Here is a 20,277-nt window from a genome sequence, read left to right as displayed (position 1 = left end):
GTACTCTGAAGAAACGATCACGTAGGATATGTGAATAATTTTCTACTCTCTGTAAGAAAATATCTTTTTTTTTTTTTAAGATTTTATTTATCTGAGAGAGAGTGTACAAGCCGGGGAGAGGGGCAGAGGGACAAGCAGACTCCCGGCTGAGTGCACAGCCCGACGTAGGGCTCAATCCCAGGACCCCAAGATCATGACCGGAGCCGAAGTCAGGTGCTTAACTGACTGGGCCACCCAAGCGCCCCAGAAAATATCTTACACTGTTTTTCTCCTTTGGCTTTTGGGATGTGAGCTGACAGTTGGCATCACCTGTTGGGGCCTATCACATTGAGGCCCAGAAAGAAGCTTCCAGAAGCAGTTTATCTGCTTGAAACAGTCAGTGTATGGGTTTTCCTAAAAAGTCCCAGTATTGAAAGAAGTTGAGAACAGCAGCTGGAGCTCTGGATGGCTTCTTTCAATGCAGAAGATAGTTGAAACAAGCTATAAGCAGGACTCAGAAGCTGGTCCTTGGGACAGAGGACATGGATACTTGGACAAAGAGACACTTATGGCTCTTTAAAAATCTTGGTCATCAGCCTTCTCCCCCAAAAATGTACCTGTTGCCTCCCTGCCTCTTTTTTGATTTTTATTTTGTGGGCTGGTTGAGGTGATTTGTGGAATTTAGGCCGTCATCTTCCCGACTTAAAGCTCTCACAGCCTCTGACTTTTCTCACTCTTGCTGACCCATCCTTGCTGTGGTCTCTCCAGGGAATCCCCTCCAGCCACCAGGGCCTCTCACGTGTTCTGTGCCGCACAACAAAAGGGAATAGGGAATTTCTTTTGGAGATCTGCCTTCTGATCCTCAGGGTGAGGCTGAGGTTTTCATGGTTCTGTCCAATTTCACAGAATTACACATTATTATCCTCTGTAGAGAGAACTTGTTAATTTGTAATGGTACAGATTGCTAGGCTGAGGTCATTAGCTGGATGTTTCTTCCGGGCAGATTTCCGGGACAGCAAGATGGAGACATGATGTAAGTACGCAAGGAGAGCTGTTGTGTTGCAGGAACGTCAATGGCAGGCACTCGGAAGTGACGAAAGACAGTAACAAATCATGGAGTTGAGGTTGATCAGAGAGAATAAAACATGTGAGTTCTAGTCCAGGAAGGGAATGAAAAGAGTCTCAGTAGTAAAATGAAGAGAGATTTTAAAGGTTATCTTGTGAGGTGTTTTATGGCCATATAAGTAGATTCAGAATTTCCCGAGGATAATGAAGAGATCCTCACCCTTGCAAAAAAGAAAATTAACCTGACAAATCTGAGATTCTAGAATCATGGCCTTATATCCATCCATCATCCTCAGACACTTGCTTAAAACTCTGTTTCCTACTCTTACGCCAAGGTGGTTTTAAAAATCCATTCTGGGGTGCCCAGGTGGTCAGTCAGTTGCGTGTCTGACTCTTGATTTCAGCTCAGGTCACGATCTCGGGGTCATGAGGTCAAGCCCTGCACCCAGCTCCACACTGGGTGTGGAGCCTGCTTAGGATTCTCTCTCTCCCTCCCTCTGCCACCGCCCAACTAATGCGCTTGCTCTCTCTTAAAAAAAAAAATCCATTCTTTAAAATGTCCTCAGAGGGGTCCAGCAGGAAAATGTGAACATTCCTAATAGAGCATGGCCTTGCCCTTACCTGCTTGCTTCCTAGTTCCAGGCTAAGCAGTGCCTCTCCTTAGACTCTTTCCACCCCTTTCACAGTTACGTTTCTTTGGGATGAGTCATTACCAAGAGAGGATGCCCAGGCTGATAACCTTTCCCTGCACACCTAACTCCTCGGCTTCACAATGAGTTCTTTTCTCTCAGGACTGTGGTCATTTCCTGGCAAGGGAACACTGCTCCCCATGAAGGAAGAGCGAGATCTCACTGGTGTGAGAGACACTCCCATGCTGCGTGTTAATATCTTTCCCTCCAGGTTTTAGTATTTCATGGACCAACTGGTTTATGCGTATCCTTTCTGATGCTTTTTGGTTCTGCTAACAGCCTTTGGGTCTGTTTCCAGTTCCTTAGGAAATCTATCACAGAGATGGCTGTGTGTGTGCATGTGCGTGTGCATGTGTGTGTGTGTGTGTGTGAGAGAGAGAGAGAGAGAATATCGTTGTGTTGTAATTCTTTGATAATCTCGAGTATATATTTTGGGTGGCACCATGCCCGTAAAAGCAGTGAAGGTTTCCTGAGGAGGAAATCGCAGAGGCCCCATAGGTCACAGCTGGAAGGGACCACAGAGACCACGTGGGACCACATCTTCCTTTCTCACCTGAGGAAACCAAGGCCAAAACGTTAAGCGAATCTGCTCAGGGCATCGTACTCAGCGATTAGCAGGGTGTGGACTGGAATCTGTTTTCTCTGCTTCCAAGTGAAAACACCGCATCTAAACAGGCCCCTTCTCTTACAGCTTTGTCATGTGTAGTAATTGTAACAAGAGGAACACAGCACATATTTGGTATTAGTGAAATATGAGTATTTATTATTCATACTTATGTAGGCTGAAATTTAATTTTTTTACCTTTAGTAGCAGCCTCCAAATTTTCAGTTTTCTTATTTCTCCCTGGGCTTACTTTTAGCAACCTAAACACACCAACCTGAAGTATAACAGCCTCCAGCCTTCGTGCCTGGGAGAACTTTGGCCTTTTCATTGTCTTTTGCTACTTGTGTCAAGTAATGCAATGTCTTGGTGCTTTGGTTTCAAACTGTACATGATGAGTATGGGGAGAGTCGGGGGGTGGGTCTGCCTTTGTTGGAGGGAAAAAGAAAAGGCAAGAGGTTAATTTTGGCACCTTTTTGTCCTTATTTTCTGGGGTTTTGGATTACAGTTTACGAGTCTGCCACTGTCAAAGTCTGATTGGTTATTTTCATAATCAAGATTATCCCATGTGCTGAGGAAGCCTTTCTTTCTTGTCATGAGGTTATTTTAACTTTCTATTGTTTGGATATAATATAATAATGTAAAATTTTCTATTTGAAGTGTTATATCAAAAGATATCACCAAGAAAAGGCTAGAATTTTCTACCATAAAGCATAGCTGCCTTGCCATGGGTGTGGGGACACTTGAGTTTGATGACCAGGTGTTAGTTTGAGTCACTGATTCACTTTGCTCCCCTCATTTCCAGGATCCCACTGGGGACCCCAGAGCCCCCAAGGCAGAAGCACACCAGGGACTGGAACAGCTGAAGACCCAGGTGGCCTATCTCCAAGCTGAAAAGGCGGATCTGCTGGGGATTGTGTCTGAACTACAGCTCAAGCTGAACTCGGGCGGCCCCTCTGAAGACTCCTTTGTTGAAATCAGGATAGCTGTAAGTGTCCTGGTTTTGACTTTGTTTTAAGAAAATTATAAAACCTCACCTAGACACCTAGGTTAGCACCATGTCTTTTCAACACACCGAAGCCAACCGGGGAGGGGGAGTGTTTGAACGTCAATATCACCAAGATAAATTGGCTCCTGTTTTTAAGTAGGACATAATCCAGGGGCACCTGGGGGACGCAGTCAGTTAAGCGTCTGACTCTTGATTTCGGCTCAGGTCATGATCTTGGGGTCATGAGATCCTGCTTGGAGCGTGGAGCCTGCTTGGGATTCTCTCTCTCCCTCTACCCCTACCCCTGCTTGCACATGCGCTCTCTCTGTCTCTCTCAGAAAAAAAAAAAAAAGTATAATACTCGTGAGGGTTATCACGCCTGAAATGGAAGAATATTGATTACCTTTTATGACAAAAGAAATAGGGGTTTTTTTTCCCTCCCATAGGTACTGACAAATCAGACATTTTTGTGACTGATCTAAAAAACCAAAACAGAAAACATAAACTTTTTCAGAGCAGGTCCTCAGCTGTGTCCAGCACTGTACTCAGGGGAGCTGAGTCACGAGCAGATGCAGTAAACTGACGGCCTTATCACACTTCTCAGACAAGCCTTGCAGGGAACCTTGGTTTATAAAAAACAAGAAGTAAAGAAAAGAAAGAGCAGAGCCTCTGGGGTTGTGGTTGAGGGTCGACCTTGGCTTTACCCCCGCTTCTGACAGCAGCTGCCTGGGCACCTGCAGGAGCTGAGTGTGAAGCCCCCGGTGTCTGCCACGCGGAACCGAAAACGAAGTAAGCTCAGTGAAGGGGCGCCTGCCGGCCCGTTCCTGAGCACATGAGGAGTGTCTGCTGTGGCCGCATCTGGGTGTGCGGGCGGTCCTAGCAAGGAGCAGGGCAGGTCCATGAGCCACAGAGGGGCCTGTCCTCCATCGCTGCTCAAAGGCACTGAATAGCAAAGGAGAAAAACACACCAGGATAAGATCCTCTGTGATAGCACACTGGCATTTTAGCTTTGCCAAACCGTACATCTGACATAGAAAAAGAGATCGTGTCTCTGAGAGGGAAAAATGTACCTTGTAGATAATGCATGGGGAGCTTGTAAGAATGGAACTCCTGGGTGTGTCGGGATTATTAGCATGTGACTTTCTTTGCTTTCCTGTTCGTTTGCTGCACTGCAGAATAGTAGGATGGGGAAATGGCTCTTAGTAACGTTGCCATCCGTGCTCCCTGATACATCTTGGGGTGCGTTCATAGCAGCCGAAATCAGGAGAATTAAAATACCAAATGGAAAGCACACTTTGCCAGAGTACCCTTTCTGCAGATGACCAAAGATAATGAAACACAGGTTTGATCAAACAGCTTTCACCTTCTGCAGATAGCTGGCAAAATTCAGGAAGGCCAAGGAGCGTATGAGAAGTTTCCAAATGAGGCTTCTTCCCTTGGGGTGCATGGTTAGCATAATACGCTCCTTCACTGATGTGATGAGTGACAGTTATCTTTAGCATAATCATGCGTAGCTTCTGTGAACTGGAAAACACTACTCAAGATTCAGGAAAAATGTAGACAATCAGAATTATCTAGAACCATCTTTGTTGATGCATTTTTGGAAGATTTTCCCTCTAGCTCATTGGAATATTAATGTCTTTCAAATCATGTAACCACTCTTAGACTTCTTGTTCCCTTAAATGACCCACAATGTATACAAATTTCTGCTAGAAGCCAGCTTCGTGCTTTGTGAGCTTTGCGCACCGAAGACAGCCTCTTTTTCAACATTGCTTCAGCAAGTTCTGACATTTTGCATTTTAAAGGCCTGTACAGGGAAGGTGTGTGGAGGTGTCCCTACCTCCATGTGACCTTAACTTGGGAAAGAAGGGAACGAACTGCCAAGGAGAAGGAGGAGATAAGTTTTCATGTGTTCGGGGTCAGGTTGACTGTTCTGGATGAGAGACCAATCTTCACGCCTTGGCCTAGATATTTATAATCCTGACAGGGTGTGCAGGGTGAGGGAAGGGTAAAACCCCATTCCATCTCCGTGACCTCGTTGAAACATTTCACATTTAAATGTCGGTAGCTTCCTTGGGTTGCAGGTCATCAAAATTCTTCATCTTTTGCCTTTTTCTCGTTTGATAAAGAATTTGTCTTGCGGACATTATCACGGTAAAGCCCTTTCATTTCTGCCTTTACAGGAAGGAGAAGCAGATGTGGCAGTGAGAGAAATCAGGACAAGTCCTGGGCCCGCAAGAACTGATTCCGTTGACACGTATGTGAAGAAGGGCTAGGGCTGGCGGACACCCCCCACCCCCACCCCCAGGCAGTTTGTCACTTGCAGCCCGCCGCTGGGAGGTCAAACACCCTGGGCTGCAAGAATCGATTCTTACTAATTTACGCCAGGACATTTTTAAGAATGTCTGGTTTCATCTCCCGTAAGAGGAGAAGTGAAGACAAACTGGTTCTTAATCAAAAGACTCAGGCTTGCTGATTTGTTTATTGGTACAGTTTGACCTGGCCTGGGCTGTGCAGCTCTGTAAGTGGGACGTTATCATCTTGTCCTCCCTGTTCGTTCCCGAGGGTAAACCCAGGTGACTGATCCCGAGTAATCTCCTCCAGGGACGACTGTGAGTGCTCTGAGTCACAGTCTTATCCAGTGTCCAGGTGTCTTACCTGTGGAGTCTCAACTTGACCTGTTCCAAGGAGACATTAGGAAGCAGGCATCTTAAATGGCCGGGGGCGGGGGGGTGGTGGTCTTGGCAGAAGAGATGACAGAGGGGCTGGGCATTGGAGACTATCACCTGGAATGGGCTGTTGGCTCATCCCCTGGAAGCAGGTTCCTGCTGGATTAGTCTATTTGAAAGAGACAGTTATTGGAAAATTTCTCTAGGAATCTCTTCTCTCATAGGCTTTTAATACCTGTTTTTCCCTAACGGGACAAATGTACTTACAAAACATGAAAATGGGCTGGGTTTTTTTCCCCAGTTGTGCTCCCAAGCCCTTGCATCAGGGAGAAAATAATTGTTAGCTAATAGTCTTTCACCAAACAGGGCAGTTGGCATAAACGAAAGTTACTCTCTTGCTTACTTAGCAGTTCCTCAGCTTTCCCCCCTACTGTTTTTATGAATATTGAAAGACTTCCTGGAAGTGGTAGGAAAGAAGAAAGCCCTGTTTGACATTTCCAAGCCACTTCCTCCTCATTTATATCCACCTGCTAAAACCACTTCTTCTTTTAAGCCACAGATTGTCTTTTGTTTTTTGGGTTTATTTAAGATTTTATTTTTAAGTAATCTCTACACCCAACATGGGGCTCGAACTCACGACCCCAAGATGAAGAGACACACACTCCTCTGACTGAGCCAGCCAGGCGCCCCGAGCCACAGTTATGTTTTAGGAACAGCTTCCTTACCTCATTTGAAGGTATATTAAGGAGTCAGAGATGGATTTCTGGGTGTGGAGTTCGGAGTCGAGAACTGGGATTTAATCCCAGCTGTTTATGAGACATGTGACCTTGAACACGAGCATCACCCCTGAAGTGTAGCTGCTGCACAGTGGTCCTGGTTTTGTTTGTCATCCAGCCGCTTCTTGATATAATCAGATTTCGAAATCAAGGAAAATATTTCACATATCAGCAGTGCCTACATTTCTGCTGTAATTATTTGAAATCAAGAAACAAAAGATAGTTCTTCTCTTGGCTTGAGAATATCAAGTTGGAGAAAGGCCAGCAGTCTGCATGTTGCCAGGCAGCACGTGTGTTTGTGTACTTTGTATGACTGTGGTCCTCTTTGAGGCTAGGAAGGCCAGGCACCGGAATCCAGGGCCACCTCTGCTCCAACATTCCCGGGGGTGCTGGGGTCTGATGATGTGGGCACACTGGCTATTTGGAGGAAGTGAGCACGTGCAGTGCAAGGGGAGCCTACCCCAGAGTCCGCACCCCTTTCCCGGAAAGCGTGGAGGAGTGTGGGCCTGGTGGTCGCAAGGCCAGCTGCGTTTGGTCTGTAAATGAGAATTATTTGGAGAGTGTTCCGGAAAGCGGTTCCTTTACATTGGTTCCAGTTACATTCTTAGACACTTTGACATTTGTGTTTTCTGATGAAAACGTTTTAATCTTTATTCTGTTCTTGATGTAGGAACAAATCTACAGAAGGAACCAGGAATTTGGAATTTGAGAAATTAACTGTGAGCCAACTCCTGCTTTGTCTAAGGGAAGAAAACCAGAAGGTGGAGAAGCTTGAAATTGCACTCAAGGAAGCCAAAGAAAGGTATGAAATAGGTAACTTGAAATATGCATATGTTGCTTTTTTTAACAGCTTTTTTGAGATAAAATTAAGACACCAGGTAATCCACCCATTTAAGGTATACATTTCAGTATTACTTAGAATATTCACAGTTATGTAGCCATAACCACATTTTGGAACATTTTTTTCTCCAAATAAGAAACCCAGTACCCATTAACAACGATTCCTCATTCCTCCCAGTAATCTGTTCTCTGTCTCCACAGATTTGCCTATTCTGGACATTTTATTTAAGTGGAACCATATAATATGTGGTCTTCTGCGATTGACTAATTTTATTTAGCATCATGCTTTCAGAGTTCATCCACGTTGTAGCTTGTCTCCGTTCTTCACTTCTTTTTGTTGCCAAATAACAGTCCATTGTGTGACTAGTTAGCATTTTGTTTACTCATCAGTTGGTGAACAGTTCGGTTCCCACTTTTTGCCTATTTTGAATAATGTTTGCTCTAAATATTCTTGCACAGGTTTTTTTGTGTGTGTGTGTGGGTATATATTTTTTTAATCCTCTGGGATTTTTAATCCTCTGGGACCCAGGAGTGGGATTACTGGGTCATTGGCATCTCTGGGTTTAATAGGTTGAGGGACTACAACTGTTTTCCACAGTGGCTGCGCCATATTGCGTTTCCACCAGCAATGTATGAGGGTTCTACTTTTCTCCACATCCTCCTTCACCCTTGTAATTGTCTGTCTTCTTGATTATAGCCATCCTCATGAATTGTGAAGTGGTGTCTCATTGTGATTTTGATTTCATTTTCCTAATGGCTGATAATGTTGAGCATCTTTTCATGTTGATCATTTGTGTATCTTCTTTGAAGAAATATCTATTGAAATCCTTTGCCCATTTAAAAAAATTGGATTGCCGTTTTATTGCTGAGTCATAAGAGTTCGTTATGTATTCTAGATGCAAATCCTTTATGAGGTATGTGACTTGCAAATATTTTCTCCCATTCTCTGAATTACCTCTTTACCTCCTGGGTGTTCTCACTGGCAGCACAAAAAATTTTTTTATTTTGATGTAGTCCACTTTATCTATTTTTCTTTTGTCACTTGTGCTTTTGGTGTCGTACCTAATGAATCATTGACTAACCCAGGGTCACAAAGATTCACTCTTACGTTTTCTCTCCTAAGAGCTTTATAGTTTTCGCTCTTACATTTAGGTCTCTGATCCATTTTGAGTTCATTTGTGTGTATGGTGTGAGGTCGGGGTCCAACTTCATTCTTTTGTGTGTGGATATCCAGTCACCCTAACACCATTTGTTGAGAAGACCATTCTTTCCCTCAGTGAACTGCGTTGGCACCCTTGGTGTAAATCAGTTGGCCATCATGTAAAGATTAATTTCTAAACCTTCGGTTTTATTGCTTTGATCTATATGTTTATCCTTTGCTACTGCTACACTGTCTTGATTACTACAGTTTCGTAGTAAATTTTGAAATCAGGAAGTGTGGATTCTCCAACTTTGAAAGATTGTTTTGGCTATCCTGGGTTTCTTGTTTTTCCGTATAAATCTTAGGATAGGTTTGTTAATTTCTGGGGGAAAAAAAAAACAAAGAAAGAAAAGAAAAGCCAGCTGGGATTTTGTTAGGGATTGCATTGAATCTGGAGTTCAGTTTGGGGAGCATTGCCATCTTAACAACATTAAATCTTCTGATCCATGACAGATAACCCATAGAGTTATTTAGGTCATCTGTAATGTATTTCAATGATGTTTTGTCATTTTCAGTATACAGGTCCTAAACTACTTTTCAAAATCTGTTACTATGATTTCTAGTCTTTTTAGCACTGTCGTACATTAAATTGTTTTCTTAATTTCATTTTTGGAGTATTCTTTGCTAGTGTATAGAAATACCACTGAGTTTTTTGTATGTTGTACATTGATCTTGTAGCCTGAAACCTCGCTAGAACTCATGTATTAGCACTAATTTTTTTTGGTGGATTCTTTAGGATTTCCTTTGTACAAGATCATGTCATCTGCAAAGGGATAGTGTTACTTCTTCCTTACCAACAACAGTACCTTGTATTTCTTTTTCTTGCATGATTTCCCTGGCTAGAATCTCTAGCACAGTGTTAAGTACAAGTGGAGAAAGGAAACATGCTTGTCTTAGGGGGTAAAGCCTTCAGCCTTTTACCGTCAAGTATGATGTTAGCTGCAGGTTTTCATAGATGTGTTTATCATGTTGAGAAGCTCCCTTCTATTTCTGTTTTTTTTGTACTTTTTATCCTGAAGGGTTTTGGATTTTGTGAAATGCTTTTTCCATGTCTATGGGGACGATTAATGGTTTTTTAAACTTCTGTTAATATGATGTATTAAGTGATTGATTTTCACATGTTAAACCAACCTTTCATTCCTGGGTAAATCCCACTTGGTCATGATGTATAATCCTTTCTATATGTTGCTAGTTTGGATTGCTAAAATTTTCTTAAGGAATTTTGCATCTTTATTCATAAGGGGTATCAGTCCATAGTTTTCTTTCCTTGTAATGTCTTTGTCTGGTTTGGGTGTAAGGGAAATACTGGCCTCATAGAATATGGTATACATGTAACCTCACACACACACACTTTGGGGTAAAATTCATCTACGTTATAGAGTTGTGAAGACAATGAATTTCTATGTGCAAATGCACTTCTTAGAAATGCAAAGTGCTAAACCATGTAGGACATGGGAGAGGTTATGCAGTAGTTTTAGGACTCCAGCGATTGCAGCATTTAATCATAAATATACTGTGACATAATTAATTCTCTCAGACGTTATAAATGGCTTATTAATCTTAAAATTACAGCACTATGAGGAGTACTTTCTAACTGAAGCAGTTTAAATTTTAAGATTTATTTATTTTAGGGAGGGGGAGAGGGGCTAAGGGACAGGGAGAGGAAGAGTGTCAAGCAGACTCCACCCTGAGCATGGGGCCCAGTGCGGGGCTCAGTCTCACAATCCTGAGATAAGGACCTGAGCTGAAACCAAGAGTAGGACGCTTAACGAACTGCGCCACCCAGGTGCACCTGAAACAGTTGAAATTTTTAACTATAGAAAGATCTTTTCATAAAATATGAAACATAAGTTATTTATTCAGGTGAGGTTAACCTGGAAGACACGTCAACATTGGTCCAATGACTTATTTGATAGCTCGTTTCAAAAGGTGCAGAGGACGCACTGGCTCTGAATCCTAGGTTTACCCCGTATCCTACTGTTGTCCCTTAGAAAATTTCAAAGGTTGACTTCTAGGAGACCAGTACCATGTATTCTAATGGAGCAAGATATTTGTCCTATCTTTTAAAGAAATCCTAAAACATAGTAACAATGCATAGATAGATAGATAAAAGCACTCTTTTTACACCTTAATTACCACAGCTGGTTTTTAAAGGGAAGATGTTATGCTTTGAAGGAGACCTTTACTAGCCATGAATAATCAGCCTATTTGTATTTTGTGGGCACCTTTACCCTTCCTGTGTTCTGTACACCATTCTCAGAAGTCAAGTTTGGCCAGTAATTCATCTGTACTTAGACAACATGATTAACTTTCATGATGAAAGTGTCAGTTTGGGAATTTGCTAATTATACCTCCTCTTCGTTCATATGATATATATAATTCCTGCTTTCAGATTAATTACAGCCCTCTCTGCAGCTATCGCTCTTTGGATGGTGCTAGGGAGTCAGGCGTGCCTTTGAGATGGCTGTGTTTAGTCTCCCACCTGTAAAGGGTCCCTTTCTCAAAAGCATTAAATCTCCACTCTGTGAGCCAGCCTTCTCTCAGTATTTAACAACTGGTAAGTCAACAGTAGTTGCCAAGACTCATGTCCAGTGGGTGGGTATCAGGATGATGATATCCCCCTCGCTATGGCAGAACTGAAACCCAAGAAATAAAATCCCTGATATCTGGACAGACCAGCTTGGTTTACATGCTGTATAGGATACGATGAAAACACATCCCAAGACCTAACACGTCTCTTTCTCAAACAAGTGAGTCTTCAACTATTTTCCTTAATCATGACAAATAGGCGTAGAGACAGTAAAATTTTTTTCTGAAAACTTTCAAGAAATTTGTGGGGAAAGGGGATTGTAGATTTGTCTCTTTTTTTTTCCTCATTGTTTTCCAGGAGTCATATTTCATGTAATTTGTGTTTTCTAAACAAATTTAAACTGGCAGCAAGTAAAAAGGGGGAAAGTGTATAGGAAGTGTGGCTCAAGAGAATCAAGCAGCAGCAGGTAAAGCAAGTCCAAGATGAAAAATTGCCCTAGAAAAGTAAGATAAGCAGTAATTCAAATGTAGATCAGAGCCCTGGGTCATACATGAGTGGCGTGAAAAAGGCCCATCCATCAACCCCACAGCAGCTGGCTCGTAACCCATTTATCTGGCTGAGCGGGAAATAGTGCCTGTGCACCAGTTAGGTTTGGCAATTTGCGATGGTTGTGACCGTTTTGATATTTCCCTCCATGCACCAGGCTTAAATTGCTACTGAGTTGTCCCCCTGTTGTGAGCACAATCTGTTGACTTCCCACTGCACACACAGATGCTTCTGGACCCGGCTTACCTGCTCCACCTCCAAAACTGGCTATACTGAAATTTAATTAGAACTACTCAGTGATTACGTTATTAGGCGCACACAGGGAGTACTCAGTTGAGCTCTGTTCTGTGCCCCAAACATTTTTCCTTTTTTTATACAACCTGGTTTTCTTTTCTTTTTTTCTTTTTTACTTGTGTGCATAATTACATCTTTAAAATTTGTTCAGTTTCCCCATGCTCTTCCCCAATGAGGAAACCTCTCAGATACATTCAGACATGTTAGTAGTCTAGTCGTATTCTCTCTGGAGTCTGGCCGACTAGCTTTCTAGGTCCCGCCTCATGGCGCTCATCTTGGCATCTCCCTTTGCCTCTGCCCTGAGGAATTCCTTCAGCTCTCCGGTGTTCCATCACGTTTCCTGAATCCAATGCCTTTCCTACTCTTTCTAAATGTTGTTTCTTGTTGTTTTTTCAAACAGAGCTCACCACATTTCCACTAACTTACTGAAAAAGAATATATGGGCAGTATATCTTCTGAGACCCGCACATCTAAAAATCTCTCCTTCTGCCTTTATTCTTCATGGACAGTTTGGCTGGATATAGAATTCTGTAATCAGATATAATTTTCCCTCCACATTTTAAAAACATTGTTTCATTGTGTCCTAGCTTCTGGTGTTAATGCTGAGAGACCCACTGCCATTCTGGTCGCTCATCTTTGGGGATGATACTTCTCACGTGCTTTGGTGTGAGCCTATTTTTCACCTGTTTGTTCTGGACACTCTTGGGCTCTTTCATTCTGCAAACTCATGTCCTTCAATTCTTGAAAGATGATCTTGAATTAATTTAGCGATAATCTCTTGCCTTCAATTTTCTTTGTTCTCTCTTTCTAGCATTACTATTATTTTGAATTGGATCTCCTCTAATTTTCTTAACTCCTTGTTCCCTTTTTCTGTCCCCCCCTTTTTCTCCCTTCTGATAAATTTGATCAACTTTCATCTTCCCTTTTTTGTGGGGGAGAACCTTTGAGCATTCCTTTTTTATTGTGTTCCATTTTTTTGTGGTTGTATGTTTCCTCATATCTCTAAGGATATTAGTGATATTTTTGACGCCCCCCCCCACTGGCATATTCTATTTTCAGTAAGTTTTTTCTGTTTCATATGAAGGTTTTCCTTAAATATCTAGCCATCTTGGCTGTTGGACCAGATGTAGCAGGATTACAGGGTGTTAGAAGCTGATTGAAGCTCTGGGTATTCATCTAGGGATATCTGGCTGGGAGGTTTCCTTGGGGAAGCCCCATGTCAGAAACTTTAAATCTTTTCCCTTATCCTGGTTACATACTCCAGAGGACACTCTTCCAGCCTCCTGCCTGGAGGGTATTTTTCAAATGCCGAATTTCTTGAGATGAGTAGAAAAAGGTGACTGAGGGTCTTAATGTTCTGTGTGTAAGTTCCCCTTACAGAAGAACCCACGTCTCATATCTGACTAATGTCTGAACCCAGAAACCCTTTATTTTGTGATATTCTAGACGCTCTTTTTTTTTTTAAGTAGGCTGCGCACCCAGCATGGAGCCCAATGTGGGGCCTGAACTCCCAACCCAGAGATCAAGAGTCAGACGCCCTACTGACTGAGCCACCCAGGCACCACTTCCAGTCCCTCTTAAACAGGCCCCACCTCTGTCCCCATGTCCAGAGGTACCTGATCTCACTGACTCCTGAGCCTTCTGCCTCCCACAGTGTCGATCAGGTTACATCTTGGCTTTCCCCACTGTTGGCTTCAGACCCAGCCTTATTGGGCTGCCAAGTCAGTTCCCACTCATAGCCGTGCCCCCCAAATCTTCTTGCTGTTATTTCTTCTCCCTTTCTCTTTGTTCTTGTACATAAAAAGCTTTTTAAAAGTCATTTTGGTGGGGTTCAGGGTGGGAGAAAAATCCCATGTGTATATTCAGTTCACCATCTTTAACCAGAAATCTCTTCTTGTTTCATTTGCATTGGGCTGGCTTTCGTGTAAACGGTTATGATTCAGTGTAAGAATGTCGGTACATTTGTTTGTTTTTAAGGACTTGTGAACTTAGGTGGGTCCAAAAAGACTTCCTTTCTCTTCTGAACCCTTATGAAGGGACACACACTCAGTGTAACACACATGCATGCACATATGTACACACAAAGACATTTTAAAAATATTTCTGTCTGTTACTGTTACATGAAAAGAGGCAGTGTTTTTCAGTGTTTTGGATGATTTATGCCCACCTTTTACCTCTGCATGATTTCATCCCTTAAATCACGTCTAGCCAATTTTAGGATGAGAGCTTAACCCAAAAAGGTTAATGTAGCGAATGCAGGGAGATTTTGAAACCCCCAATCCTTTATCCAAATTTTGGACAATATTCTTTTTAGTGCTTCTGCAATTGAAACCAAAAGAAACCAAAGAGAAAGTAACTTTTCCATATTCTATATTTTTCAGAGTTTCATATTTTGAAAAGAAAGCCAGTGATCATTCTGAGGTTGAGACCCAGACAGAGGGGAGCACAGGAAAAGAGAAAGAAGAGGAGAAAGGTCCAGAAACTGTGGGTACCCAGGTTCTAAGGCTGCTGTCACACCCCCAATGGACCTAAGAATCATATCTGAAGTCAAGTCTTGTGCTTTGTTATTAGCTTTAGAAATAGAAATAATTTTAATGTTGCATATATTCTATTTCTCTTCTATTTCCTTGTCCTGATTTGAATTTCATTCATAGTAAATTGTAGTGAGATGCGTTCCTATCCCAGTGATTCTAAGGAATCACACCTCTATCTCTTCTTTTTTTTTTTTTTTAAGATTTATTTATTTATTTTAGAGAGCAAGAGGGTGCATGAGTGGGGGGAGGGGCAGAGGGAAAGGGAGAAAGAGAATCCCAACCAGACTGTCCATAGAAGGCGGAGCCCAGCACAGGGCTCCATCTCATGACCCTGAGATCAGGACCCCAGCCGAAATTAAGAGTCAGACGCCCAACCCACTGAGCCTCTATCTCTTCTTGACTGATTTTTCTCTCCTAACTTTGTGAGTGAACAGGCCCTCTAGTGGAGAAAAGAATTTTGTCCACTTTATAATGAGATGTTTTGAGACTATGACTCAGAAACTTGAGATAGAATTGAAAGATCTCAGTTCTACCCTACTACTGGTTTGAATGAAATAGTTTGAATGAAAAGGGTCATGTTTCTGTAGCCAGTGTTTGGTGGCACCTCACAGATGTGCGTTGGAGCCTGCCACACAGTCTTAAGCTTAGGGAGGGTGGACGAAGGCAGAGAGTTGTAAGAGCTGCAGTCGTCGACGTGAAAGACATTTGTGTAAGATGCTCACTTCAGCCAGTTCATTTATTCAACAATATATGGTGAATGCCTACTGTATGCCATGCTCTGCGCTGAATCTCCTACTTCAAGAGACCAGAGAAGATTTAAAACACTGAGATGAAGAGACGACCCTGGAGTCATAGTGTGTTGTTGACTGAAACCAATTTGACAACCAGTAATAGAGGAGTACTGAGTTTTCCAAGGCACCATAAAGCTCACTGACACCCAATCTGGAGCTGCCAGGGAAAACGCAGTTCAATGAAAAGCGTGGAATAAACTAGAGACATTAATCAGCCAAGGACTCTGGGCATAAGCTGCTCTCTGGGTAATTAGATTGTGCTTTGACACTGCTGTGCTCTATGATCCCCTGAACCCCAATCGGGATTAACTGAGGTATGATAAAGGGTGAGCAGAAATTAGCAAAACCTAAAGCCTTAACATCTGGGAATGTTTGTGTGAATTTTGGCCCCTACGAGTCTTAAGAGGGAATGTTCTTGGGTTGCCAGAATCAAAAAGGAGACAGTTCTTCTTCCCTTTAAATAAATTGCACACATGTCTACAGGGAAAAGAAAAATTATGATAAGGTCATTATCACAGTGCATCCAAATTGATCAGTTATTAAAAAAAAGTTTTATATATAAATATTGCCATATGTATTAGTGGTTATACATAGAAGTTACATATTATGAAATATAAAATGTTATATATAATTAATAAATATAGACATATAAGGAAACAGAGTTGTATCTAAAACATTTCTTTTCATGGAAGATATTTGCAGCATTAATTATCAAAAGTTTAATCAGTTCCCCAGTCAGTCTTAGTTGGATGCTGATGGTTCACACAGTTTTCTCACAAACTGGTTCATTTGTTCTCTGATCCAAATCACATGTGTGTGTTTGGGATTTTCTGAATGACAGGTTGGAAGTGAAGTGGAGACGTTGAACCTTCAGGTGACAACTCTATTTAAGGAGCTTCAAGAGGCTCATACGAAACTCAGTGAGGCTGAGCTAATGAAGAAGAGACTTCAAGAGAAGTAAGAATGAGAGATGAATTCTAGTTTCCTTCAGAAAATAGACATTTTTATGAAATATACTACTATGTAAAAACATTTTGTTACTGTGTTACTAGAAGAAAAATAGAAACCTAATTAAAATATGAATTCAGCAAACACTAACGTCGAAATTAATGCACAGGTTCATTTATAAATATAAAATACTTGTAATACGGGGGAATGGGGCCCAGGGAAATCTGATTCTGCTGTTCAGGGATGTTTATTACGTGTACTATAGCCTATGTGAGGACCTGTGAAAAAGCAGTAAGCCAGATTTCCTTACCTGAGCTGACAATATTGACGTAAGCAAAATAAATGAAAGCTGCAAGGAGAAAGAAGAACTTGAGTGAGATTTGTTGGGGAAAAAAATTGAGATTTATTGGGGGAAAAATTCATTTTCAATCAATTATGAAAGCTAATATTTAAGTTGAGAACTTTGCATTTGCTTGTTTTTCTTATTATAGCAAGTTACCCAAAATTTTAAAAAACGAAGTTGATGTTCTTTTGGATTCGTTGGCAAACTTATGTCCAGCACAATACATGAGTGTCCGTTGCCTTAGAGTTAGACTTCCCGAGGCTATACCGTATTAGGGTAACCTGGCACAGCCCAGCAGCTAACAAAGCCAGGGACTGGACACGTAGACTTAGTTGAAGCATGGATCTGAATTTATCTGTGGTATTACCTTGGGCAAGTTATTTATTGAAGCTCTCTGAGGCCTAGTATTATCATTTGTAAAATGTGCATCATTAGCCCTACTTCATAACGGCGTTTTGAGATGTTTACCATGCTTGGTGTTAATGCCTTGCATAGAGCAACCATTGGTTCATATTTGCTCTTATTATATTGAAATTCTCTTTCTCATCTTTAAGAGAACTTAGGACACTTCCTTTTCCCTTATTAAATCTTTGTCAGAAGTCATATTCTTTATGTTTAACAGAACCCACACTTTTTAAAATATTGAAGATACCCATGGATCACAATATGAAAAGCACCTTTAGCCAGTTACTATTTTGGTCTGTGTCTGGAGAACAAAAATATATTTGCATGACTACTCAGGACAGTTATTGCATAGCTTGTGTGGTCTTAGGTCTATACTTTTTTTTACATTAGGCATAAGGGTTCAGAAATATAGAAATCTTTTTTCAAAAAAAAAAAAAAGACCTGCATTTGTTTAATGTTTAGTCGTGAAAGTTTAGAAATATTACTTGCTAGCCTAGTAAAGAAGCAAGGAGGGTAAAATATTTTACTTTGCACTATTAAATCCTTGAAAAATGCAATCCTAAATTTCTTTGCATTTGCCACATACTCATGGGATTGGTTTAAAAGCCACTGAGAAACGAAGGAGCGTTGTTGATCCTCATGAAATTTTGGTCTTCCCTAGATGTCAGGCCCTTGAAAGGAAAAATTCTGCAACCCCATCAGAACTGAATGAAAAGCAAGAGCTTGTTTATAACAACAAAAAATTGGAGCTACAAGTGGAAAGCATGCGATCAGAAATCAAAATGGAGCAAGCTAAAACCGAAGAGGAAAAGTGAGTATCCCACAACTGAATGACCACTCGCTACAAGAATATAGAAGAGCACTTGTATAAGACTGGAATTAGGATTTAAGAATAAATTAAAAATTTTTCTCTTTTATGTATTTGAAGGAGTACCGGGAGACTTCTCTGAGGAGATAAAATTTGTCCTATTATAACAAAATTAGTAAAGTTACTTGTAATCTACGTTGATTTTTTTTTTTTTTTGGAAAGATTGTTTTCTTTGAGTGTAAGAAAATGCTCGCAGGTGGTGGGATGGTAAAGGTGGGAAAGAAGATTTTGCTAGTCAAGTGTTCAGAAGAAGGTGGGAAGTCAAGACTAAGTTTTTATGATATTTCCCCAAGATTCCATTTCTTAATTTCTTTTTAAATAGGTCCAGGTTAGCCACTCTCCAGTTGACACATAACAAGCTTCTTCAAGAATACAATAATTCATTGAAAACACTCGAGGAACTGAAAAGGAAAGAGGTACTCCTAGAAAAAAATGACTTTCATAGCGTCCTAAAGAACAGAAACTATAAACGTTTTTATATGTAAAATAGTTATGTTAATCCTTAACTAAGTCTGTTTCAAAGGTTGTTCTTCAGTTTATAATTGATTTCTTGTGTCTAAGTGTGTTGAACTGAAGTTCCACCCGGGTATAATGTGCCTCGTATGCAAAGATGGCGCTAATGCCCTATAGTCAGGGAGTAAGCTTTTAGCATTTTTTTTTAAAGATTTATTTATCATTTGAGAGAGAAATAGGGCAGGGTGGGGCAGGGCAGTGGGAGAGGGAGAGAGAGAATCTCAGGCAGACTCCCCGATGAGCACGGAGCCCGACTTGGGGGCTCAGTCCCACGACCCTGAGATCATGACCTGAGCTGAAATCAAGAGTTGGGCTCCCACATGAGCAGGGCACAGCGAGACTGCAGGCCGCCACTGGAGGGGTTGTCTCCGTGGAGCTGTCACAGGGCTAACTTGCTGCTGTCAGTGACCTTGAGACCCTGGACTCACCAGCCTGCCACTTACACTGGTATAACGCTAGCATGGTGTGGCAGTTTAAAAACGGGTCCATGTGTGAGGCGATAGCCGTGTTCATTAACCTGGTGGGGGGAACCCTCTCACGCTGTATACGCATATCAAATTGTCTTGTTCTTCACTTTAAATATCTTACAACTTATTTTTTTGAAGATTTTATTTATTTAACAGACTGTCAGAGAAGACTCTGACAGGTAGTCAGGGTGTCTCTGAAAGAGAGCACGAGCAGGGGGAGCAGTAGAGGGAAAGGGAGAAGCAGACTCCCCTCTGAGCAGGGAGCCCGACATGGGACTCGATCCCAGGACCCTGGGATCATGACCTGAGCTGAAGGCAGACGCTTAACCATCTGAGCCACCCAGGCGCCCCTAAATATCTTACAATTTAATTTGTCAGTTTTACTTGGATGAAGCTGGAATAAATAAGTAAAGATCGTGGAAGCTTTGAATTAGAAGGGGTCTTTGCTTTTATATACTTATAAATGTACTCTTTGTTTTTCTTTTTTTTTTTTAAGTTTTATTTATTTTGAGAGAGAGAGAGTGCACACAAATGGGGAGAGAGTCAGAGGGAGAGAATCTTTCAAGCAGGCTCCCTGCTGAGTGTGGAGCCCGAGGAGACAGGGCTTGATCCCACAGCCATGATCATGACCTGAGCCAAAACCAAGAGTCAGACGCTTAACTGATTGAGCCACCCAGACATCCCTGTTTTTCTTTTTTTTTTAATAGAATATTGTTCCTCTCTAGGACTCGTAAATTTTTTTGTTACCTATTTACTTATTTATTTTGAATTGAAGTAGAGTTGACACACAATGTCATGTTAGTTTTCAGTGTCCAACATAGTGATCCAATGTTTACGTACATTATGAAACGCTCATATTTGTAGTTTCCATCTGTCACCGTACAGAGTTATTACAATAGTATTGACCCTTGAACAGAAAGGCTTTGCAGGGGGCCACTTAATATGCAGAGTTCTTAAAATACAGAACTACAAATGTATTTTTTCTTCCTTATGATTTTCTTAATAACATTTTCTTTTCTTTAGCTTACCTTATTGTAAGAATACAGCATATAATACATATAACATACAAACTACGTGTTAATCCACTAAGTTATTGGTAAGGCTTCCAGTCAACCGTAGGCTGTTACTAGTTAAGTTTCTAGGGAGTCAAAAGTTACATGTGGAGTTGCAACTCTGCAGGGGCTCAGTGCCTCTAACCCCTGCGTTGTTCAGGGGTCAGCTGTATTCCCT

The 20,277-nt window shown here is 41.5% G+C and overlaps 1 protein-coding gene across 4 annotated transcripts in view; it reads left to right on the top strand.

Annotated features, from left to right (window-relative positions):
• The window catches only part of OPTN (optineurin), a 40,415-nt gene that overhangs the window by 9,125 nt on the left and 11,013 nt on the right, over positions 1 to 20,277 (top strand). For all 4 annotated transcript variants that reach the window (XM_040645412.1, XM_040645411.1, XM_040645413.1 and 1 more), the window contains exons 4-10: positions 3,140 to 3,322; positions 5,506 to 5,579; positions 7,438 to 7,569; positions 14,560 to 14,662; positions 16,345 to 16,460; positions 17,861 to 18,010; positions 18,390 to 18,483. In XM_040645412.1, coding sequence (XP_040501346.1) covers positions 3,140 to 3,322; positions 5,506 to 5,579; positions 7,438 to 7,569; positions 14,560 to 14,662; positions 16,345 to 16,460; positions 17,861 to 18,010; positions 18,390 to 18,483 — 852 coding nt within the window. The remainder of the gene's footprint in view (positions 1 to 3,139; positions 3,323 to 5,505; positions 5,580 to 7,437; positions 7,570 to 14,559; positions 14,663 to 16,344; positions 16,461 to 17,860; positions 18,011 to 18,389; positions 18,484 to 20,277) is intronic.

The sequence above is a fragment of the Ursus maritimus genome, unplaced genomic scaffold (assembly GCF_017311325.1).
Source record: "Ursus maritimus isolate PB19 unplaced genomic scaffold, ASM1731132v1 scaffold_31, whole genome shotgun sequence".
NCBI lineage: Eukaryota > Metazoa > Chordata > Mammalia > Carnivora > Ursidae > Ursus > Ursus maritimus.
This window is presented reverse-complemented; position numbering and strand designations above follow the sequence as displayed.